Raw genomic sequence first — 25,894 nt, 5'->3', positions numbered from 1 at the left:
GCGAGCTGAGTATCTCACGACCTGTTCACGTGCTGCGAAGCAGGAGAAGTAATATGTTTGTCCCTCCTACCGCGGGACGAGACCTGACTCTCAAGGGGCTGTGGAACCTGGGAAGTCTCTCCCCGACGAGGAGGGCGAGTGTTCTGACGATGAGTCTTACACTGTTGAGCTACCGGATGCCGAGGTGGAACCAGCTATTGATTCAGCTGTAGCGGAGGGAACTGCTGCTGGTACTGTTGCTGGTAAAAGTGGTGCAAAACCTGTTGCTGGTAGTGTTGAAATTGCTGAACCTATTGCAATTGGGCTTGAATAGCCTGCACGCAGTGTACCAAGTCATCAAGCTGATGATGTCCAATCCCAGGGGGAACCACAAATGGTTCAGCAAAGGTTGCACCCACTACAGGAGGGAGTGGGGCGTTCACTGGCACAATTGCTTGAGGCACGGTCAGTGTCGGGACCCCAGCCACAGATGCAAATGGACGGGATCTGAGGTTGCCCCCCAAAGACATTCATCTCATTAGTCTGTCCGGCGTTGCTGGAGGATGCCATGGATCTGAGTTTGTGTAGTGGAAAGAGGCTTCTCGCAGCGTTTCCCACAGACGGCGCCAATTGATGTTGCGCAATCTGACTGATCCCTGCTGGATGTGATCTGGCTTCCAGTAGACGGCGGACTAGGTCGATCTGCAAAAGGTGAATCAGAGAACCCGGGGTTGCTTACCCGGTGAGGTCGCTCCGATGCTTAAGTCAGTACTTGGTTGTGAGCTAAAAGCTTTTGAATGCAGAGAGCTAGAGAGCAAGAAAATTACGCGTACTTTGCACCCCCGGGGGGTGGAGCCTTTATATAATGGAGTCCTCGCAGGTTTCGCGGAGTGGTTCCGGGATCCTCGTCACGATGAGATCCGTTTCCGCGTTAATTGGGGGATAACGCTACCAACTAATAAGGTTCATCACTTCTGCCCGAATCGGACGGGGAGATAATGCTAGCTGTTATGCGGCGTGATCCCATGGAGTTCGGGAACCGTCGGAGGGATTTTCGGTATCACCACATAGTGGCAAATCGGTATCCCCGAGCTGACGTCTTTAAGTCTCGAACTGGATTGAGTACCGGGGTGACTTGGCCTCGAGGTGTGCTTGTTGCGATCTGGTGTCGAGGCGGTCTCATTTCGAGGTGACCTTGTCTCGAGATAACTTTACCTCGGGGTAGCTAGGTACCCAAAGTCGTTCTGTTACGGACTAGTCATGCTGAGGTATCATCTATTAGTTAGGTCACGTCCACGTGTCCCCCTGTTATGAGGTCGGGCCAAATCACCCTTCATCAAGAGGATTGGCAAGGTAGCCTACCGGCTGAATTTACCTACAGGATGCAGGGTTCACCCAGTTTTCCATGTATCTCAGTTAAAGAAGAAACTCAGGTCCCATCACCAGACCCGAACCACACTACCACCTCTGTCATCCGATGGATCTCTTCTTCCCCACCCGGAGGCCATACTGGATCGGAGAATTATCAAGAGAGGAAACAAACCAAATCCCGAAGTTCTGATCCAATGGGAAGGGATGACACCAACTGATGCCACCTGGGAACGATGGGCTGATCTTCGTAAGAAGTTTGCTAGCACTAAGCCTTGAGGACAAGGTTGCCTCCAACGATGGGGGATGATACGAATCACCATACCACCACCTGAGAATCCTTCCTCCCACGACTTGACTGTCAGTGGGCAAAACCGAATTGCTGACGTGTCTCATGCTTGACAGAGTCGGTTACGATTCTGCTTCATTATCAATTATTGCCGTTATACGGCTATCTGGATGTAAAGACCCATGAGGTCTATAAAAGCCTTGCAGTAGTAATGAATAAACACGTCTGTTTTCAGAAAAATTCTTGTTCATTGCTTCCCTTGTGGTAGCCGCCCCCTGTGAGCAGTGACATCTTCACTATAGCTCGGGGGAATTGTCGTCTCTCTCCCCGGCAACGGGAACAAGTTGCTAACAGATTCTTCCTTTTTTGTTTTATCTCTGTTTAGACAATTTTCTTTATTCGATTTCTGATTTCTTGTGTGTCGTATTTCTCTTATTTTTCAGATGCCTGAAACATATTGATTCTGGTCTTCTTTACTATCTCCGTATAGATCAGACACAGGTATAATCAACTATATTTTTTGATTGATGTTACAGTTTTTAACACCAAATACTTTAACCATGTGGGGTTTAACCGATAATATGTGCATACAAATTACTTTACTTTTACATGTTTTGTCAAGGGAATTGCGGTTCAAAGATCTGACTTGCTTGGGCTAATCATGCGCCGAAATGAACTTGCCAATGATATTTTGAAGGCATCAATAATACAACAATTACCTCCAATGTTGCAGGCATGAACTTATTGAAATACTGGAATTAAATTTTACTTAAATCACTTGGCATGATTGGTTTAATTTTATCTTACTTCTATTGTAGAGTCCAAACACATGCAGAAGTTGTCGCCACCTCAATGTTTGTACTATCTATCATTAGGTACAAATTCTTCATTCTACAGAATTCTACATATCAATTGGTAGGCTTTTGTAGTTTCCCATTAAGAAAACATGCTCCCTTCAATCACATGATTTTATGGTCATATAAGTCTAGATCACCTGTATTAACTATTAACATTCATGTAAGCTAGCATATGCATGCCTTCTTACTATTTTATTTGTCTTTGACCTTGCAATAACCCAATTGCACCCAAATCAAATGGATCTTGGTCTCCTGGATTAAGTGATTAAGAGACCTATCCGTTTACACTAAAACCAAGTCAAATGGACAAGCTTTAACCCTTAAAATGTAGGCTGCAATAAAAGCGACAAACCTGCAGCTTCAATTTCTTTAAATTCTAAAATTTCTCCAATGTGATTTGTTAAACTATTTTAATCCTATTCCTACAACACTGACAAACTAGAAAATAGCTCTTAAAAAACTCAAATGGACCAAACCTTGTGCTTAGTGTTTTGGATGGATGGTTATGCCACTGGTGGTGTTTCACATGTAGATTCAATCTCATGCAACTGTTTTCCCAAAGTGCACAAAGTTCTCATCACCTAAGGAAGATGATTGTTGATCTTGAGGTGAATATATTGCCACATCTAGATTTTAGATTTCTAAAGTTCTGGGTAGTTCTACACCTGTACTTTTGAAGTTTACCATGTGGGGATGATAACCACTGCTTAATAGTTTTTTAGCTGATTCCTTTCGGGCACCTAGGTTTGATAAATTCAGTCAGGATCCTGCAATATCTTATGTGCGGTCGGAGAAAAGATTAAACAATGATCAGCGAAGAGCCATCCAAAAGGTTAATTGTCACTCTCCCTTGCATTGGAAAAAATGGAAAAAATGAAAATAGGTAACCAGGTTTTTTTGTGTCACTTACTATATACTTTTATACCTGCAGATACTTACAGCAAAGGATTATGCTCTTATTCTTGGAATGCCTGGAACAGGCAAGACATCCACTATGGTTAATGCTGTGAAGGCATTGCTAATGAGAGGTGCATCTATTTTGCTGACATCATATACAAACTCAGCTGTTGATAATTTGCTTATCAAATTGAAAGCTCAGGTTATCTCTATTCCATTTGCATCTTGCAACAACTTTAGCATGTTAGGGGATCTAGAATTATTCAACAATCATATTAGTAGTACATTTCAGAAAATAGCAAAAGAAATCAAATTACTCTTACAAAAATGGATTCTGATGGTGCACAATCTGGCTACTCCTAGCTGGATGGCGCTCCGAATTCCAATTGGGTGGCAAGTTGGATCAATCTACAAAACAGTGGATCAGAGAACCCGGGGTAGCTAACCCGGCAAGGTCACTCTAATGCTTACATCAGTACTTATGCTATGAATGTGAGCTGAATGCTTGAGAGCTTGAGTGCTAGTGAGTAGAGTAATCACGTGTACATTTGCCTTGAGGTTTCATGTCTTTATATACTGGAGTAGTTGTGGGCCTTACGAAAGAGCTCTGGGATCTCTGGGTTGTGGAGATAAGGTTTGTTCCATTTTTGAAGGAGAATAATGGGTTGATAAGGTTTATCGTTTACCTCTCATTCAGGCGGAGCCGGGATGAGTTCTCATCGTGATCTCGGGAAATTCGGGATCTGTTGGCTCATCGTGATCTCGAGAAATTCGGGATCTGTTGGGGAGGCCTTTGGAGTCGGTTATGTGGCATTTCGGATCATTAGCTCTGATCTGGCACTTCGATTCTTTAGTCCCAAACTGGATTAGGTGTCGGGGTGCCTCTACACCGAGGTGGTTGTTTGGGCCGAGGTGGCTGAATACCCGAGCTCCAAATGTTGCGAACTGGGCTTGTTTGGTTGAGTTGTCACCCCTCGATCAGATCGTGCCTACGTGTCTCCTTCTTGCTATGTCGTGCCAAATCACCATTCATCAATTGCCCCCTACTCCTCGTGCCAGGGGTGTCAACCCGGTGCGGGGAGTTCATGATGAGTCCAGGTGGATTTGGCACGAAGTCTTGACAACTTGAAGGGCAAACCGATGGTTGGGCCTATTCAACAACCTGTCCCAACCATGAACTGACCCAGGTCACGTCTCATCCACGCGCGGATGTCACACTATTTATAGACTCCGCGGACGTCAAAACACGTGCTAAATCGATTTCAACCTCGGGGGGCGTGCAACTGGTTTCCTTGGGAGCCGTCGGATCGTGTTGATCTTGACCATTGATTCCCAAATATAGTAGCTATAAATAGAGGCCAAAGGGCTCATTTTCCTTGCCACAAGTCTACAAATCCGCAATCTTTGAGGTCGCGCTCAAGTTTTCCAGTTCAGTATCAGCCTTTTCTGGGTCCGAGGTCACCTTCTTTTCTTCGGTCTTCCTTTCAGTGAGTCTGTCTTTGCTTTTTCCTTTTGATTCCATTGTCCCTTCCTTTAATATGTCTAGCCTTAGCTTAGATAGTCTTTTAGACGGGAGCGGTGAGTCCGCTGGGGCCAATGTGGGTACCTCGGCTCAGACTGTGGATCCCTGTCCTACCGAGGTGGTCACTTTGGGATAGACCGCGGTCCTCAATCCGCTCGAGGTGGACTCACCTCGGCGAGAGCGAGAGGCCTCTGGTAACTCGGCTTCTACCTCACATCGAGGTCAGATGCCAGACAACTTCGGCCCGTCAATAATGACGGCGCACAGGCTCCTAGCCTTATTAGCCCGATACAGACTCCCTAACGACCTTGTATATAGCATCCCCATAGGCAACTTTCCTTGGGATCATGATCACAACGAGATCATGATCTTCGAGGAACAACTCGTAGCTGGTCTGCGTCTTCCACTTCACCCCCTTATAATCGATATCATTAGATTTTTTAACATTACCATAGATCAACTACACCCGAACTCTATCTGTAACATCGTAGGGACCATTTCTCTTTTTCATGATTACAACCTTCCCCTTAACCTCGACGTATTTTCTTCAATTCTTTTCATGAAAATTCATCATGTGTTCTGCCCGAGCACAGGCAAACTTACTACTTGTCACCTCGTCCTAGATACAAACTATTGCACGAGCTTCCTAATAAGGTCCCAACTTGGAAGAGGCGCTACTTCGTGGTCCACAACACCGAGGGGTGGCCCTTCCCAACTCATTGGAGGGCAGCCATTCAAGACCCTAGCGTTAGACTGGACCTGAAGACAAGGGAGGAGGTCCGATCATGGGCAGAGCTCAGCCTGATGTTCGAAGACTTCGAGACTGAGGAGAAGCTTGTGCAGGCCGGCCTGAGTCCTCCTTGTAGGTCGATGTTTACTATACTTTTTCTATTCATTTTACTTTGGTACTATATCTGACTTAGCTTGTTTTCACTGCAACTGCCATGGATGACATCCCTACTGATGAGCTCTTTGGGAGCATGAAGAAGGGGAATAAGAAGAAGAGAGCCTCTAAAAAGGCTCGCATTGAGAGTGAAGCAGCCACAACTGAGGCTGTTGTTCCTGAGTCCGAGCACCAACTAACTGCCGAGCAGCCTCCCGTGATCGACCTGGTCGAGGAGGACTCAGGCAAGCCCACCCCACCCCGTATGCCCGAGGAGGCTACGTCTTCAGAGCCTGTCCTAGTGACCGCCACTTCTTCGGGCAGCGATGCTCCATTTCGGAGCATTTTGACTCCAAAGTTTGGCCTTCTCAAGAGCAAGGATGCGGTGTTCACTAAAGAGGTCGCTCGTTGGGTCGACCTTCCAGTCGCTCAACTCGGGGCCCGTGCGGCTACACACTGTATGGTGGTACGTGCTTGATCTTGTCTTCCAAATTGTCTCGTACTTGGATTTTTTGTATATTGATACTCGTTTTCTTCTCTTGGCAGTTGAACTCCTCCATCCACACCTTGGCGTATCAATCCAAGGTGAACCTGAAGCGGGCTCTCGAAGCCGAGGAGTCTTCTTGAAATGCCCACGCTGAACTAAACTTAGCACGCAACGAAATCAACCAACTAAAGAATGATGCACGAGCTAAGAAGGAGTTGTTAACTCTGCTGATCTCAGAGAAGAAAGAGCTCGAGGAGCGTGAAATGGCATTGAAAATGGAGCTTGAGAACCTCGAAGCCCACGTAAAGGAACGAACCGAGCTACTGCTTCAAGCGATGGAGGAGGCCAAGGTCAAGGCTGTTAAGGAATACAAGTCAGTAGAGCTTCGGGAAAGGTTAGTCGAGGGAGGGACAGCGGGTTACCGCAAGGGATTCAAACTCAGCAGGTGGTTGACCCAACATGAATTTCCCCACCTCGACCGCATCGCCATAACCACATCGAAGATCACTAAGGAGATGGCCACCGAAGCTGCCAAAGATCCGAACTCCAAAGCGGAGAGTGATGATGACTTGCTCGACGAGGAAGAGGAAACCGGTGCTGGTGAGGACCGTATGGAGATAGATTCTCCTGCCGAAGTCTCCAATAAGGATGAAGAGCCCCGAAGTGATTGAATGCCTCTTTTCTTGGACCCCCCTACATACAATGTATATCCCGGGCCTCCGAGCTCGGTGTAGTAGTTTCTCTCTCTTTTTTTTTGTACTCGAAGCTCTATATTAATGAATTACAAGTGTTTTGCAATCTTTGCATGCAAAATTTTTTCTAAGTGTAGATTACTCCCGAGCTGGCGAACTAAACCAAATAATAGTGAACTTTTTCCTAAGTATAGGTTGCTCTCAAGCTACCGAGCTAACGAGCTGGACTCCAAGTAGGAATAACCTTATATCATTGTACGTCGAGGTGGGTAGACACTGTAGGGTATATTCCTGACCTATTTGTGCACAGGCTACTGGCTTAAATTTTGGTTATTCCTTAGTGTCGAGCTAACGAGCCTAACCCCAGGTGGGATTGTTGTTGTACACTGAGGTGAATTAAACACCGTAGGGTTTGCACCCGAGCTATCTATGCCCCATAGGCGAGTAAGACTTGTCTGCCTATGCCGAAGAGGCAAATAGGACTTGTCTGCTTATGCCAAAGAGGCAACTAGGACTTGTCTACCTATCCCGAAGAGGTAACTACGACTTGTCTGCCTATGGAGGAGGCCAAGGTCAAGGCTGTTGAGGAATACAAGTCAGTAGAGCTTTGGGAAAGGCTGGTCGAGGGAGGGACAGCGGGTTACCGCAAGGGATTCAAACTCAGCAGGTGGTTGACCCAACATGAATTTCCCCACCTCGACTGCATCGCCATAACCACATCGAAGATCACTAAGGAGATGGCCACCGAAGCTGCCAAAGATCCAAACTCTAAAGCGGAGAGTGATGATGACTTGCTTGACGAGGAAGAGGAGACCGGTGCTGGTGAGGACCGTATGTTGATAGATCCTCTTGCCAAAGTCTCCAATAAGGATGAAGAGCCCCGAAGTGATTGAATGCCTCTTTTCTTGGACCCCCCTACATACAATGTATATCCCGGGCCTCCGAGCTCGGTGTAGTAGTTTCTCTCTTTTTTTTTTGTACTCGAAGCTCTATATTAATTAAATACAAGTGTTTTGCAATCTTTGCATGCAAAATTTTTTCTAAGTGTAGATTACTCCCGAGCTGGCGAACTAAACCAAATAATAGCGAACTTTTCCTAAGTATAGGTTGCTCTCGAGCTGCCGAGCTGGACTCCAAGTACAAATAACCTTATATCATTGTACGTCGAGGTGGGCAGACACTGTAGGGTATATTCCTGACCTATTTGTGCACAGGCTACTGGCTTAAATGTTGGTTATTCCTTAGTGTCGAGCTAACGAGCCTAACCCCAGGTGGGATTGTTGTTGTACACCGAGGTGAATTAAACACCGTAGGGTTCGCACTTGAGCTATCTATGCCCCATAGGCGAGTAAGACTTGTCTGCCATGCCGAAAAGGCAACTAGGACTTGTCTGCCTATGCTGAAGAGGCAAGTAGGACTTGTCTACCTATGCCAAAGAGGTAACTATGACTGGTCTGCCTATGCCGAAGAGGCGATTAGGACTTGTCGTAGTGCCGAGATCTTCTGTCGGCTTAGCGCCATAGCCCTTATGCTTCTAGGAGTGAATCGCAGTCCTCTCTCCAGTTGGTCATCTTTTTCAACCAGTTTGGAGGTCTTAAGTATTACCTTCTTAGGTTATCAATATTCCATGCTCGAGGTATCTGCTGAAGGGATGGGATATCCATCACATGGACGCCCAAGTCTTGTGGAATGGATAGGGCGAATTTCAAAAATTTCTCCCATCTTTGCAGGGAATCGAATTCCCTATATTTAGAAAAACATATTTTTTAAGGATCAATCTTGAATCAAGAACCAAAAGGAGTAGGAGGGAGGATGTACCTAATACAGAGAAGCAATATCTCCCAATGGAGGTGTTCACGCCCAAGGAAGGATCCAAAATCTGCTCCCACTGAAAATGGCGCAGTGCAGGATGGAGCAGAATCAGCAATGTTCTTCCAAAAGAACTTGACCTTTCGCAAGAATCAACTGGACGGCTTGTGAGTACAGCTCCAACCAATCTTTTCCCAAAAGATTGGAATCAAGATCAGATCTTGATTTCTCCCAAGAACTGGAGATCGAACTGAAGATGATGGCAGCGGCAGGAAGGAGGCGGCAAGAGAGAATTTGCAGGGTGTAGAAATCTCTCTTCTTGTGATTTTCAGCTCTGAAGAAAATTGAACATCAATCACTAACAGTTGCCACCCCTTTCTCCTTTCATAATCTTAAAGGGATCAGCTCCTAATCCCATTAGGAGTTGCTAATCCAAATCATATTTGGATTAGAAGTCCCTTTAAGTGATAAGGGATAAACCTTATCTTATCTGCAAATCAGATCAGCCATCTCCTAATCTAATTAGGAGGCTTCCAGATCTAAATCTCATTTAGATCTTGGACTCTCTAAGTGGATAGGGTCTAGGCCCAATCCTATCAGCTGATCCATATCAGAATTCGCCCCCTTTTTTTTTTTTAATTGACTGATCAAATCAGCCCAGTTCGAAATGGGCTTAAGGCCCATTTAAGGTTATGTACTCACTTAGCCTTCCAAATTGCTGCCCAGTTGGGCTTCCTTGTATGGCGTGGGACCCAAACATTGATCTACACATCAACCACATGGGTTCAGCCCAGCCTTTGTTACAAGGCCTGGCCGAATACACTGTTATGGACAGTGCACCCCCTGAAACCCATCTTATGAGCTCTATGGGCCCAACACTTACCCTAAGTGGTCCCTAGGCCAAGCCACTTTGTAACACCCAGGGATCGTGGGCAGATGCAAGATTAGCCCATCAGGTATTCTCTCCCTAATTGTTTCTTGACCTTTTGTCTGAACTCTTTGAACTTTTCAAAGGATTCAGACTTATGTCTCATTAGGTACACATAACCATATCGAGAATAGTCATCGGTGAATGTAATGAAATACACGTGTTGGTTACGGGTCCTAACACTCAGGGGACCACATACATCAGTATGTATAAGGTCAAACATACATCAGTATGTTTCGGGCTTACCGTTAAATGGCCTCTTTGTCATCTTACCCTGAAGGCAAGGCTCACAAGTGGGAAGATCTTCTACAGTTAGAAAATCCAAAGGACCATCCTTTACCACTCTTGTGATTCGGTCAAAACCGATATGGCCAATGTCGGTAATGCCACAGGCACGTGGGATTAACTGTATGACGTGCTCTTTTCTTGGGGATTTCAGTCGATGTAGTTTCGGCTATATTAGTTTCTAGAGAATGATGTAGAACATAGAGACCGTTCTCTAGTTCCCTATATGCGATGAATTTATTATTTCTTTTAATAGTAATCGTATTACTGAAAAAGACAAAATATCCATCCGTACACAGTTTTGAGACAGAAATCAAATTTCTTCTTAGATTTTGCACAAAAAGACAATCTTTAAGTACAATATTTCCTTCTCTAAATTTTAATTCTACGGTGCCTATTGCCATAGCTGCAACACTTGCAGAAGTCCCCAAGTAGAGCATCACTTCTCCATCATTCAGCCTTCTTTTTACCTTGAACCCCTGCAGTGAGTTAGATGCATGAGTTGAAGCCCCAGAGTCAATACACCAGGACGCAGAATCCACCAATAAGTTAGTTTCTATGACACAAGATTCGAAATTACCTTTCTTGGATTCTAGGTACTGAGGACAGTTCCTCTTCCAGTGGCCGATTTGTTTGCAAAAGTGACATGCATCTGCTGTCCTGTCCTTCTTCTGCTTCTTGGGCTTGGTAGTCTTCTTCTGAGACTTCTTTGCCTTCCTCTTTTTCTTGCCCGTTTTGTTAGCTTTAACAAGCATCACCACAGGCTCATTCATCTTAAGTAAGTCCTCGGCCCTTTGCAACATATTGCTCAGCTCTTGGACGCTGACATTCAGCTTGTTCATATTGTAGTTTAATATGAACCCATTGAAGGAAGAGGGCAAGGAGTTCAGAATGGCATCTACTTGAGTGCCAAGATCTAGCCCGGATCCAAGGGCTTCCAACTCGTTAATGTATCCCATCATCTGAAGACAATGGTCGTGAATTTTCTGCCCCTTGGACATCTGAGCTATCATGAACATTTTCAAGACCTTTTACCGAGTAGAACGGTTCTGCTCTTCGTACATTGTTTTCAGATTGTCCAATATGTCTTTAGCGAGTTCGATCTGATCGAACTGCCTCTGTATTGAGTTGTCCAAAGAAGCAACGACATAGTAGCGGGCTAGGGAGTTTTTATCCTCCCAATCTTGGAATTCTCTCCTACGGGCTTCAGAAGCCCTATCACCTGGACGTTCCGGGGCAGGAGACTTGACTACCTTGTCCATTTTTTTAGATGTTAAAACCAACATTAGGTTACGGTACCAGTCGGCATAGTTTGGGCCCTTAAGCTTGTTGACGTCAAGAAGCTTTGCAAATTGTCCGTTTGCCATTTTTTGATAAAACAGCAAATATCAGTCCACAACCTTATTTGATTCATGTTCAAATCACAGATATGGATTTTAATCTATGTTCCATTCCCATTTGTTCATCTCTGAGTTTTCCCTCCTGCTTAGGGACGGAGACAGCGACTTGTCTCTGGAAATGTGGGAAACCACGTTGGGTGCATGGAGCCAACTGTTTCAGCTGCAAAACCCCACCACCTTTCTGTGAAGGATCATATCCACTAATCATATGAGTTTTCCCTTTGGCTCTGTCAGACAAGGTTTAGAGCCGTTTTCAGGTAAACATTTCTGTCCAGTGAGTGCTCACCCATCATATTCGTGAACGCCAAGGTACCGTGAGAGAGTTCCCATTATCTGGTGAAGCCCCTCCCACATCGGTCTATGACGCCCCTATCATCTTATGAAACACTTAGACAAGCCCAACAGCAAATGGATAGCCCATTTTCTGGTGCGTTTCCTCATTACTGAATAACCCATCCTCATGCTAATGATGGAAGGCCTTTAGAGAGTTCATCACATGAATCTCCCTATCACGTGCACTCATATTTATTGGAGGGAAAAAGAATTATGCCCTAGTTTATTTTAGGTCAAACCAAAGTGGCTCCCACTGACTTTCATAAAGCCAGATTTCGGTGGGCCTAAATCGGCCAGGGTTCCGCACGTAACCTCTTTAGGAGGTGTGGGGCCCACCATTGAGGGAGGTCATCCAATGACCAGGAGGGACACCTTGGCCATGGTGTGTGCAAGAGCCACTAGCGAATCTGCATGGGCCAAGCACTTATGGCCCATGAACGCAGCACATCACACATCCATACATCACATGCAGGGAGGAATTGATCCAATCAATTAATTTTCTGTAAAAGCCCATTTGAAGCCCATTTTAGTCCATAATATTAACAATTAATATCATCTAGGTATATGGGCTGAATTAGGGTTACCCAGTTCGGCCCATATAGCTTGTTCTTTTGATGTGGGCTTTTGGCAGTTTTAACAATTTAAAACTGAGCCTTACAGGTTGGGCCGAATTAAATATCCAATTAATTATCAATCCTTCGGCCCACTAAACAAAAATTAGGGCTGATATACAGCCTTAATCGAACCCCAGATTCGGACCAAACAATTTGAACAAATCTTGGTTTGAATGGGTCTAGGGTTTGATTTTTAATTAAATCTTTAATTCAAGAAAATAATCTGAAATCAAAGAACTGATAAAAGAAAACAAGAATCAGTCAATCCAGGGTTGTTCGTACAATCCATCCTGCAAAATAGAGGTTAGATCACAGAATGCAGTTTCATAAACTGCAAATCGCAGGTAGCGAATGTCCCATCTGCAAAATCTCCTTCCTTGCGCCGCCAACTTCAATCCAAAAATAAAATAAATAGAAAACCTAATTTCTATTATAATTACATCAAATCGAATACCTAATACATTGAGTCTAAAAATAAAAAAATTATTTATAGACCAAATGTAATGAATAACTCAAGAAACTGCAAATCTTGCAGGTTCCCTATGCAAACCAAGAATTCGATCTCCTCTTGTACGAACAGCCCATAAATCAAGAAAATCATAAAGAACTATTCTAGACAATAGTCAGATTTATATAAAATTAATTTCAGATTATTCGCTCATTAATTTTGGGAACAAATTTCTCAAAACCCATATCTGCGCAAATCGAGTAGAACACCTTCTGCCCATTTGTGCAGGTTCAGATCTAAATTAAATTGATTCAAGATTTGAACCATGGCTCTAATACCACTGAAGGGATGGAATATCCATCACATGGATGCCCAAGTCTTGTAGAATGGATAGGGCGAATTTCAAAAATTTCTCCCATCTTTGCAGGGAATCGAATTCCCTATATTTAGGAAAACATGTTTTTCAAGGATCAATCTTGAATCAAGAACCAAACCAGATCTGAACCAAAAAGAGTAGGAGGGAGGATGTACCTGATACAGAGAGGCAACAACTCCCAATAGAGGTGTTCACGCCCAATGAAGGATCCAAAATCTGCTCCCACTGAAGATGGCGCAGTGCAGGATGGAGCAGAATTAGCAAAATTCTTCCAAAAGAACTTGACCCTTCGCAAAAATCAACTGGACGGCTTGTGAGTACAGCTCCAGCCAATCTTTTCCCAAAAGATTGGAATCAAGATCAGATCTTGATTTCTCCCAAGAACTGGAGATCGAACTGAAGATGTTGGCGGCGACAGGAAGGAGGCGGCAAGAGAGAATTCGTAGGGTGCAGAAATTTCTCTTCTTGTGATTTTTAGCTCTGAAGAAAATTGAACATCAATCACTAACAGCTCCTAATCCCATTTGGATTTGCTAATCCAAATCATATTTGGATTAGAAGTCCCTTTAAGTGATAAGGGATAACCCTTATCTTATCTGCAGATCAGATCAGCCATCTCCTAATCTAATTAGGAGGCTTCCAGATCTAAATCTCATTTAGATCTTGGACTCTCTAAGTGGATAGGGTCTAGGCCCAATCCTATCAGCTGATCCTTATCAGAATTCGCCCCTTTTTTTTTAATTGACTGATCAAATCAGCCCAGTTCGAAATGGGCTTAAGGCCCATTTAAGGTTATGTACTCACTTAGCCTTCCAAACTGCTGCCCAGTTGGGCTTTCTTGTATGACGTGGGACCCAAACATTGATCTACACATCAACCACATGGGTTCAGCCCAGCCTTTGTTACAAGGCTTGGCCGAATACACTGTTATGGACAGTGCACCCCCTGAAACCCATCTTATGGGCTCTATGGGCCCAACACTTACCCTAAGTGGTCCCTAGGCCAAGCCACTTTGTAACACCCAGGGACCGTGGGCAGATGCAAGATTAGCCCATCAGGTATTATCCTCAATGGTCATCTATTTCCAAGGTCCAGGGGTTAGGTGTAATTTTCCAGTTTTGCTCATCTATCTCCAAGGTCCAGGGCAATACTGGAAATCTGGTCCGGTTCAAAGGTTCTATTAATCCTACACTACATGTGCTTCGGGTCTCACCCTGGTAGCTGAGACAAGCCACCCCAACAGTTGGCCACACACCAGTGTCAGCCTCGGCAGGATAAATCTCCCCAGACTTACCCAATGGCTGTGAACATTCTAAACTAACACAAGTCTCATTAAGTGTCCATTTTAAGGGTATTATATAGAAACACACCACAGGAACATGAATCAAATGTGTACTTTTTGAAGGGATGAGAGATCTATCCCATGGACACCCAAAGATTGCAGAATAAGGGGCGAATTTCAAAAATTTTTTTCTCCCTTCAATTGGGAATCACATTCCCTATTTAGAAAATCATATTTTCAAGGATCATTCTTGAACCTTAAACTGAATCAGATCTGAACCAAAAGGAGGAGAGAATTATACATGATACGGAGAAGTAGTATCTCCCAATGGAGGTGTACTCGGCCTCACTTGCGGCAATGTACTCGGCCTCAGTCGTGGAGTCTGCAGTGGACCCTTGTTTGCTGCTTTTCCAGCAAACAGCACACGATCCTATCGTGAAAACATATCAAGATGTAGACTTTCTATCATCTGGGTCTGACTGGAAATCGGCATCTGTATACCCTTGGATCTGTAGTGAGCTACCGTTGAATACTAGACAAAACTCTTTTGTCCTTCGAAGGTACTTAAGTATGTTTTTCACAGCAGTCCAATGCTCCTGCCCTGGGTTGGCCTGAAATCTGCTTACTACACTCACTGCCTGAGCTATGTCAGGACGAGTGCACAGCATGGCATACGTGATGCTCCCTACGACTGAGGAATAAGGAACGTCTTTCATGCCATCAATCTCCTCAGAAGTCTTGGGAGACATCTTCTTGGAGAGAGTGACTCCGTGCCTGAAAGAAACATTTCCTTTTTTGGAGTTTTCCATGCTGTATCTCTTGACTATTTTGTCAATGTAAGCAGATTGGGATAATCCTATTATCCGCTTCGATCTATCTCTATAGAGTCGAAGACCCAGTATATAGGAGGCTTTCTCCAAGATCTTTCATGGAGAATTGCTGTGAATGCCATACTTTCACCGTAGTTAACATTCTGCTCGAAGTCAAACGATTTGACAGTAGAATTAAAACGGATGTTCCAACTTCTAGAAGCTTGCTTAAGTCCATAGGTGGATCTGTTAAGTTTACATACCATGTTTTCCTGTCCTGCAGCAATGAGGCCTTGCGGCTGCTGCATATAGATATCTTCAGTAAGATCTCCATTCAGGAATGCAGTTTTGACATCCATCTGCCAAATCTCATAATCATGGTATGCTGCTACAGCTAGCAGGATCCTAATGGATTTAAGCATGGCCACAGGCGAAAAGGTTTCCTCATAATCATGGTATGCTGCCAAATCTCCATTCTGAGTGTACCCTTTCGCCACCAGGTGAGCTTTGAAGGTCTCAACCTTACCATCGGGGCCCTTCTTCCTCTTGTAAATCCATTTGCAACCGATTGCTTTCACCCCGGAGGGCGGATCTACTAGAGTCCAGACTCCATTGGTCTCCATTGAGTCCATCTCTGTTTTCATGGCCTCCACCAACTTTTGGGAATCTATGTCCAGCATAGCTTCCGCGTAAGTCACAGGATCCTCCTTACTAGTCAAGGTTTCTACCAGGTAACTATCCTGGTCATAACCATAACGGACTGGTGGCCTGGATACCCGAGTGGATCTTCTAGGTTGGTCACTACTTGGAACTTGTGGGACATCTCCCACTACTCCTGAGCTCTTCTCATCAAGAACAATTTTCTGATGATGGGTGTGGTTTCCAAGAATTGCGCATTTCGACTGCAGAACACTTTCTGCTCACTTGGGTCATAGAATAGATAACTTACAGAGCCTTTTGGGTAGCCTACAAATAGGCAATGGTTGGTCTTGGATTCCAACTTGTCTGCACTCGTTCTTTTAACGTGTGCTGAACAACCCCAAATCTTCAAGTGTCTAACACTTGGTTTCTTTCCGGTCCAAAGTTCATATGGAGTATTCGGAACCGATTTGGTTGGAACCTGATTCAGCACATAAATCGCAGTCTCTAATGCGTAACCCCAAAAGGATGTGGGTAACTTTGAGTGTATGAGAAGTGACCGGACCATATCCAATAAGGTCCTATTCCTCCTCTCTGAAACACCGTTAAGTTGTGGTGTAGCAGGAGGAGCTAATTTTGATACTATCCCATTGTCCTTTAAGTAGTCCCTGAATTCGTCAGAGATATACTCGCCACCTCGATCTGATCGGAGGGCTTTAATTTCTCTCCCTAACTGTTTCTCGACCTCTTGTCTAAACTCTTTGAACTTTTCAAAGGATTCAGACTTGTGTCTCATTAGGTACACGTAACCATATCGTGAAAAATCATCTATGAAGGTGATGAAATGCACGTGTTGATTTCGTGTCCTAACACTTAGGGGACCACATACATCAGTATGTATTAGGTCAAGTGTGCCTGTACATCTTTTAGGCTTCCCGTTAAATGGCCGTTTCGTCATCTTGCCTTGTAGGCAAGGCTCACAAGTGGGAAGATCTTCTACAGTTAGAAAATCCAAAGGACCATCCTTTACCAACCTTGTGATTCGGTCAACACCGATGTGGCCAAGTCGGTAATGCCATAGACACGTGGGATTAACTGTATCACGGGCTCTCTTCTTGGGGATTTGAGCCGATATAGTTTCGATTATGTTAGTTTCTAGAGAAGGATGTAGAACATAGAGACCATTCTCCAATTTCCCGTATGCGATGAATCTGTTGTTTCTTTTAATAGTAATTGTATTACTAAAGAAGACAGAATAACCATCTGCACACAATTTTGAGACAGAAATCAAATTTCTCCTTAAATTTTGTACATAAAGACAATCTTTTAGTACAATTATTCATTCTCTAAAAAATAACTCCACGGTTCCTATGGCCGCGGCTGCAACAGTTGCAGTAGTCCCCAAGTAGAGTGTGACTTCTCCTTCGCTCAGCCTTCTGCTTACCTTGAACCCCTGCAGTGAGTTACGCGTATGAGTTGAAGCCCCTGAGTCAATACACCAGGACGCAGAAGCTACCAACAAATTGGTTTCTATAATACAAGTTTCAAAGTTACATTTCTTGGATTTCAGGTAGGCAGGACAATTCCTTTTCCAATGGCCGGTCTTCTTGCAGAAGTGACAGGCATCCGATGCTTTGTCTTTCTTCTGCTTCTTGCTCTTAGTGGCTTTCTTCTGAGGCTTCTTTGCCTTCCTCTTTCTCTTGCCTGTCTTGCCAGCTTCAACAAGCATGGCTACAGGCTCATCCTTTCTAATCAGTTCTTCAGCTCTTTGCAACATATTGCTGAGCTCTTGCAAGCTGACATTCAGCTTGTTCATGTTGTAGTTCATGATGAACGGATTAAAGGAAGGAGGCAAAGAGTTAAGGATAACATCTATCTGGGTTGCAAGGTCCAGCCCGGATCCAAGAGCCTCCAGTTCGTTGATGTATCCCATCATCCGACAATGGTCGTGAACTTGTTGACCCTTGGACATTTGTGCGGTCATGAACTGTTTCAAGACCTTTTGTCAAGTAGAACGATTCTGCTCTTCATACATTGTCCTGAGACTGACCAATATGTCTTTGGCAAGTTCGATCTGACCGAACTGCTTCTGTATCGGGTTGTCCAAGGAGGCAATGATGTAACACCGGGCAAGGGAGTTTTTCTCCTCCTATTCTTGATAGTCTCTCCTTCGGGCCTTCGAAGCCCCATCACCCGGACGCTCCGGGGCAGGATTCTTTGCCACTTTGTCCAGCTTTTCAGAAGCTAGGACCAGCATAAGGTTCCTATACCAGTCAGCATAGTTTGGGCCCTTCAACTTGTTGTCATCAAGCAGTTTTGCAAAAGATTCGTTTGCCATTTTCTGATAAAAGAGCAAACATCAGTCCACAACCTAATTTGATTCATGTTCATTTCATAAATATGGATTTTAATCTATGATCCATTTCCATTTATTCGTCTATGAGATTTCCCTCATTTCTCAGTGACGGAGACTACGGGTTGTCTCTGGAAATGTGGGAAATCACATAGGGTGCATGGAGCCAACTGTTTCAGCTGCATAACCCCACCACCTTTCTGTGAAGGATCATATCCACTCATCACATGAGTTTTCCTTTTGGTCTCTATCAGACAAGGTTCAAAGCCGTTTTCAGGTAAACTTTTCTGTCCAGTGAGTGCTTGCCCATCATATTCGTGAACGCCAAGGTACCGTGAGAGAGTTTCCATTTTCTGGTGAAGCCCCTCCCACATCGGTCTATGACGCCCCTATCATCTTATGAAACACTTAGACAAGCCCAACAGCAAATGGATAGCCCATTTTCTGGTGCGTTTCCTCATTACTGAAGGACTCATCCTCATGCTAATGATGGAAGGCCTTTAGAGAGTTCATCATATGAATCTCCCTATCACATGCACTCATATTAGCCGAAGGGAACAGTTAATTACGCCCTAGTTCTTATTTTAGGTCAAACCAAAGTGGCTCCCACTGACTTTCATAAAGCTAGATTTTGGTGGGCCTGAATCGGCTAGGGTTCCGCATGTAACCTCTTGATGTGGTGTGGGGCCCACCACTGAGGGAGGTCATCCAATGACCAAAAGGGATACCATGGCAATGATGTGCATTCAGCCATGGTGTGCGCAAGAGCCACTGTCGATTGAGCATGGGCCAAGTACTTATGGCCCATATACGTAGCACATCACACATCCATACATCACATGCAGGGATAAAATTGATCAGTGAATTAATCATCTGTAAGGCCCATTTGAAGCCCATTTTAAATCCATAATATTAACTATTAATATTATCTAGGTATATGGGCCGAATGGTTCAACCCATATAGCTTTAAATGTCAAGTGGGCTTTTAGCAGTTTTAACCTTTTAAAACTGGGCCTTTACAGGTTGGGCCGAATTAACCATTTAATTAAACACCAATCCTTAGGCTCATTAGTGGGAAAATTAGGGCTGACTTTCAGCCTTGATTAAACCCTAGATTCAATTCAAACTATTTGAACCAATCTTGGTTCGAATGGGTCTAGGGTTTGATCTTTAATCAAATCTTCAATTCAAGAAAATAATCTGAAATTAAATACTGATAAAAGAAAAATAAGAATCAGTAATCAGGGCTGTTCGCACAATCCATCCTGCAAAACAGAGGTTAGATCACAGAATGTAGTTTCAAAAACTGCAAATCGCAGATAGCGATTCTCCCATCTGCGAAATCTCCTTCTCTGCGAAATCTCCTTTTCTGCGCCGCCATCTTCGATCCAAAATAAAATAAATAGAAATCCTATTTCTATTAATAATTACATCAGATCGAATACCTATACATTGAGTCTAGAAAATAAAAAAAATATATTTACAGACCATAAACAATTCAAGAACTGCAAAATCGCAGGTTCCCTACGCAAACCAAGAATTCGATCTCCTCTTGTACGAACAACCCATAAATCAAGAAAATCATAAAGAACAATTCTAAATAATAATCAGATTCATGTAAAATTAATTTCAGATTATTTGCCCATTAAGTTTGGGAACAAATTTCCCAAAACCCATATCTGCGCAAATTGGGTAGAACACCTTCTGCCCATTTGCGCAGGTTCAGATCTGAAACAAACTGGTTCAAGATTTGAACCATGGCTCTGATACCACTGAAGGGATGAGAGATCCATTCCATGGACACCCAAAGATTGCGGAATAAGGGGCGAATTTCAAAAATTTTTTTCTCCCTTCAACTGGGAATCACATTCCCTATTTAGAAAATCATATTTTCAAGGGTCATTCTTGAACCTTAAACTGAATCAGATATGAACCAAAAGGAGTATGAGAGGATTATACCTGATACGGAGAAGTAGTATCTCCCAATGGAGGTGTTCGCGCCCAAGGAAGGATCCAAAAACTGCTCCCACTGAAGATGGCGCAGTGCAGGATGGAGCAGAATCAACAGTGTTCTTCTCCAAGAACTCTGTCCTTCGCAAGAATCAGCAGGATGGTACGTGAGCACAGCTTCTTTTCAAACCTTTCTCAAAGAACTGATGTCAAGATCCAATCCTGACTACTTCCACAACTGGAGATCGAACTGGCAAACAGGGCGGCAAGAGCAGGGAGGCGGCAAGAGAGTATTCGTAGGGTGCAGAATTCTCTCTTATTGATTTCAGCACTTAAGAAAATCTAATGTGGTGTGTGTCTCCTCTAAAAGCTGCCGCCCCCTCATTCTCTTGTTAACCTAAAAGATCAGCTCCTAATCCAATTAGGAGCAGCTTATCCAAATCATATTAGGAGCAGCTTATCCAATCTCCAGATTAGGTTAGCTTTCTCCTAATCTCATTAGGAGGTTTCTAGATCTGAATCACATTTAGATCTGGACTCTCTGAGTGGATAGGGTCAAGACCCTATCCTATCTGCTAATCCATCTCAGAATTGGCCCCTTTAATTAACTAAATGAATAGCCCAATTCGAAATGGGCTTTAGGCCCATTAAGCTTATGTGCTCACTTATCCTTCCTAACTGTTGCCCAGTTGGGCTTCCTTGTATGGCGTGGGACCCAAGCATTGATCTACACATCAGCCACATGGGTTCGACCCAGCCTTTGTTACAAGGCCTGGCCGAATACACTATTAAAGACAGTGCACCCCCTGAAACCCATCGAATGGGCTCTATGGGCCCAACACTTACCCTAAGCGGTCCCTAGGCCAAGCCACCTTGTAACACCTAGGGACTGTAGGCAGATGCAAGATTAGCCCATCAGGTATTATCCTCAATGGTCTTACACTTAACCTCTCAGCCCATAATGATCATACACTGTCCGACAAGAGAGGACCTCTCCCTCGGCTGCAAGGAACAGTGTTGCACTCTCTGTTTATATGGATCCCGAGAATTAAAACCTTCTTGCAAACATTTTAGAAACCATATATATACTTTTATATCTCATATAAAATATACTTTGCAAAACAAATCTCAACGGTTGAAATCGGCTGCTGGTAGTCTTGGTTTTCATCAGTGAGAGTGCATCCCCGATCATTACCTTTGTCCGACAAAGGAGCTGATCCTGTCACTATGATCACCCACTCAGATGAATTCTCGGACTATCCCAACATACCCAGGTTTTGACCCCCGCTAAGGATCTCACTGATTGGTATATCAAAGACAGCCCAATCCGACACCTAGTGCAGTATCATAATTGAGTCTAGGGGTCGGGTGTAACTTTCCAGTTTTGCCCATCAATCTCCAAGGTCCAGGGCAATACTAGAAATCTGGTCCAGTTCATAGATTCAATTAATCTTACACTGTATGTGCCTAGGGTCTCACCCTGGCAGCTAAGACAGGCCACCCCAACCGATTTGGTGGCACCACAGTGTCAGCCTTGTCAGGATAGGTCTCCCCAGACCGACCCACTGGCTGTGAAGAGTCTAAACTAACACGAGTTTCATTAAGTGTCCAGTTTAAGGGTATTACACAGAAACATACCAAGGGAACATGAATCAAATATGCACTTTTATTCATTTACAATAAACTCATAAAGTACATCATTCTGATTGAAGCTAAGGGCATACAAAACTGTCTAACACTTTATTCATTTACAATAAATTCATGATGTACATAATTCTGATTGAAGCTAAGGGCATACAACTGTTTAACATCTGCTTCCCTTCCAAAGTTTCGATCTCATATGTGTGTTCCCCGAATACCTGCTTTACACGGTACGGACCTTCACAATTCAGTCTAAGCTTACCTATGCCGGGCTCAGGTACCATAACCTTTTGAAGAACTAGGTCGCCGACGCGGAAGTGTCATTTTCTTACCCGGGCGTTATAGTACCGAGCTACTCTTTCTTGGTAAGCTACGGTTTGAATGTAAGCCAGGTCTCTTACCTCCTCTAGCAAGTCTAGGTTGGTACGGAGCTCGTCATCGTTCGTTTCCTCATCATAAGCCTCCAACCGTAATGTAGGCATCTCTATTTCCGTCGGGATCACCGCTTCTATACCCATATGTGAGGTTGAAAGGGGCTTCACCCGTCACAGTCTTAATAGTAGTTTGGTAGGCCCAAAGGACACTGGGCAGTTCGTCCACCCACAATCCCTTGGCTCGAGCTAAGCGAGCTTTCAATCCGCGAAGTATCGCTCTGTTAGTTACTTCTGCTTGCCCGTTCGCCTGGGGGTGTGCCACCAAGGTAAAATTCTGTTGAATTCCCATTTTGGAACACTAGTTTTGAAACTTAACATCTTTGAACTGCTTCCTATTGTCGGATATCAGCACTCGAGGTAGTCCGAAGCGACATACTATGCTTTTCCAGAAGAAATTCTGTATGTTGCGGGCTGTGATCGTTGCCAAGGGTTCGGCTTTCACCCACTTCGTAAAATAATCTACTGCTACAGCCAAGAACCTCCTCTACCCTGTTGCTGGCGGGAAAGGACCAAGGATGTTGATTCCCCACTCCGCAAAGGGTCACGGGCTGGTGAGATATTTCAAATCAGCAGCAGGTTGATGGTGAATGTTGGCATGTCTCTGACACCTGTCACACTTTTTGACGAGCTCGAGTGCATCTGCCTTCATCGTGGGCCAATAATAGCCTTGCCTTAGCACTTTCTGTGTGAGAGCTCTACCCCCCAAGTGTCTACCGCACAAGCCTTCATGGGTTTCGTAGAATACATGCTCAGCTTCTGAGGGTCGTAAGCAGCGCAGGTAAGGGAGCGTGAAAGATCTTCTGTACAGTTGTCCGTCTATGAGGACGCACTTAGCTGACTGGTGCTCTAACCTTCGGGCTGCATTGCATTCTGCAGGTAGGGTCCCGTGGAGCAGATAACTTACGAGTGGGTCGATCTAGCTCGGTTCCGCTTATGCTATGAGAGTGACCTCTTCTGCCCCTCGAGAATGCTGGGCCAAGGTAAATCCTCTATATACACAATTCGCATGGTGTTGCTGCTTGTGCTAGCTAGTCGCGACAAGGCATCGGTCTCAGCGTTCTCAGACCTCAGAATTTGTCTGATGAAGCAAGAGATGAAGCTGCACGGGATCTCTCTAACTTTGGCCAAGTAAGCTGCCATAGTGGGGTCACGGGCTTCATAATCACCACTGACTTGGTTGACCACTAGTTGTGAGTCACTGCATACGATGAGGTGCTTTGCTTTCATTTCCCTTGCTAAGGTTAACCTGGCGACCACCGCTTCATATTCTGCCTTGTTGTTCGATGCCTCGAATCCGAACTGGAGAGCATATTCCAATTTCACTTTGCTTGGGTCGTACAGTATCAGTCCTACACCGCTTCCCTATTGGTTGGACGAGCCATCGACGTGGAGGATCCAAGGCTCCTCGTCCCAGGTTGGTTCCACTCTAACTAGGACTGGTGCCGCACTAGTTGAAGCTCTTGTCGTGTGAGCGAGCTCGGTCAGCTCAGGGGTCGCTGTGCTGAATGTGCATTCTGCTACAAAATCGGCCAAGACTTGAGCTTTGATTGCTGGTCGAGGCTCATACCGGATATCGTATTCACTCAACTCGATGAACCACTTCATTAATCTCCCAGATACCTCAGGCTTGAAAAGAATCTGCCTCAAGGGTTTGTTGGTGAGAATGACGATAGTGTGGGCCTAGAAGTACGGGCGAAGATTTTGGGCTGCTATGATTAGTGCGTATGCTAATTTCTTGATCTCTGGATATCTAGTTTCTGCATCCTACAAAATTTTGCTAACATAGTAGATGGGTCATTGGACCCGATCTACTTCTTTAATCAGTACCGAACTAATCACTTCATTGTTCGCAGAGAGGTATAGCTTTAACACGTTCTCTTCTTCAGGTCGAGTTAAAACTGGGGCGGCACCTAAGTATCTTTTTAACTTGTCAAAAGCGAGCTGGCATTCTTCAGTCCATTCGATGTCCTTACTCTTTTTTATAGCTTTAAAAAAGGGTAAGCACCGGCCTGTCGATTTGGACATGAAGCGGCTTAGGGCGGCTATCTGGCCAGTCAACCTCTGAACCTCTTTTATTTTCCGGTGTGGTTTCATATTTAAGATCGCTTTTATTTTGTCTAGGTTGGCCTTGATGCCACGTCGGTTGACTATATAGCCTAGAAATTTGCCCGAAGTGACTCCGAAGATGCACTTGTTCGGGTTCAACTTCATATTATGTTTTCGTAAAATTTGAAAAACATCTTTTAAATCATTCAATAGAAAATTTAAAAATTGGGTCTTCACGACCGTGTCATCAACATAACATTCTACTTTATTGCCAATTAACGGCTCAAAAATCTTATTTATAAGGTGTTGGAATGTTGCCCTAGCATTTTTTAATCCGAAGAGCATGACCTTGTAACAATATAACCCGAGCTCAGTTATGAAAGCGATCTTCTCTTCATCAGCAGGATCCATCCTAATCTGGTTGTAACCGGAATAAGTGTCCAGGAAGCTCAGCAACTCATACCCTGAGGTCGCGTACACTAAGAGGTCGATCTTGGGTAGTGGGAAGCAATCTTTCGGGTAGGCTCTGTTCAGGTCGGTGTAATTGACGCACATGCGCCACTTGCCATTGGCTTTTTTCACCACAACCGAGTTAGCCACCCAGCTCGGGTAATGGACTTCCCTGATGAAGTCTTCTGCGAAGAGCTTCCCAACCTCTTCATTGACTACCCTCCAATGTTTCGGGGTGAGGTTGCGTTTCTTCTGTCTTACTGGCATGACTAGGGGGTCGGTGTTAAGTTTGTGAGTTATAATTTTTGAATCAATTTCGGGCATTTCTATCACAGACCAAGCAAAAATGTCTAAATTTTGAAGTAATAAACTTACTAGCTGAGTTCGAATCAATTCCAGGCATTTTTGTCGCAGACCAAGCAAAAATGTCTAAATTTTGAAGTAAGAAACTTACTAGCTGAGTTCGGAGTGGTTCGTTGATCGAGACTCCGATCTGGAGAGTCTTGGACGGTTTGGCAGCAGAGACTACTATGTGGACTGTCTCCTCTTTCAAGGTAGCTCGCTCGTCGGTGTACTCCACTGGTCGCTCAAGCTCGACATCCTCTGCCAGCTTTGCTTTTCCTTTTAGGACTGTTACATAGCACTTGTGTGATTTGAGCTGGTCACCTCGCACGACTCCCACTCCGTAATCGGTTGGGAACTTCATCACCAAATAGTAAGTGGATACAATCGCACGTAGAACATGCATGATGGGCCGACCTACTATGGCATTGTAGGGAGAGGGAGTCACGACTACCAAGAACCTCCTCGCTGATGAACCCTACCAAAGGAGTATCTACCGGTTTCAGGTCACTCTGTTGTAACTATAGTTTGTCGAAGGTCTCCTAGAAGAGTATATCTATCAAGCTGCTTGAGTCTACCAAGATACGCTTTACCTCGTAGTCATTAATTCTTAACTTCACCACTAGGGCGTCATCGTGAGGGTACTGGATCCTGCACGCATCATTCTCTAACTCGCGGACCGAGGTCCTCCTAGTTGTTGATGTACATCCAGTGATGATGGACCCATCGGTGATCATATTAATTACCCTACGGATCGGCCTTTCCTCTAGCAACTATCGTG

General features: G+C 44.4%; 1 protein-coding gene across 5 annotated transcripts in view; it reads left to right on the top strand.

Annotated features, from left to right (window-relative positions):
* LOC104587801 (DNA replication ATP-dependent helicase/nuclease JHS1-like) overlaps positions 1–25,894 on the top strand; it is a 55,567-nt gene that overhangs the window by 15,914 nt on the left and 13,759 nt on the right. Inside the window, exons 2-7 of one of the 5 annotated variants that reach the window (XR_016082877.1) lie at positions 2,080–2,137; positions 2,259–2,369; positions 2,455–2,511; positions 3,026–3,101; positions 3,238–3,325; positions 3,425–3,521. Coding sequence is in view for 1 of the 5 variants with exons in the window: in XM_088898949.1 (XP_088755075.1) it covers positions 2,489–2,511; positions 3,238–3,325; positions 3,425–3,592 (279 nt within the window). In the remaining 4 variants the exon portion in view is untranslated. Of the gene's footprint in view, positions 1–2,079; positions 2,138–2,258; positions 2,370–2,454; positions 2,512–3,025; positions 3,102–3,237; positions 3,326–3,424; positions 3,593–25,894 lie in introns of all 5 variants that reach the window. The other 4 variants (XR_002022145.2, XR_016082879.1, XM_088898949.1 and 1 more) reach the window with 4 other exon arrangements.

This window comes from Nelumbo nucifera, chromosome 2, assembly GCF_055504915.1.
Source record: "Nelumbo nucifera cultivar China Antique chromosome 2, China Antique-T2T, whole genome shotgun sequence".
In the NCBI taxonomy this organism is placed as follows: domain Eukaryota; kingdom Viridiplantae; phylum Streptophyta; class Magnoliopsida; order Proteales; family Nelumbonaceae; genus Nelumbo; species Nelumbo nucifera.
This window is presented reverse-complemented; position numbering and strand designations above follow the sequence as displayed.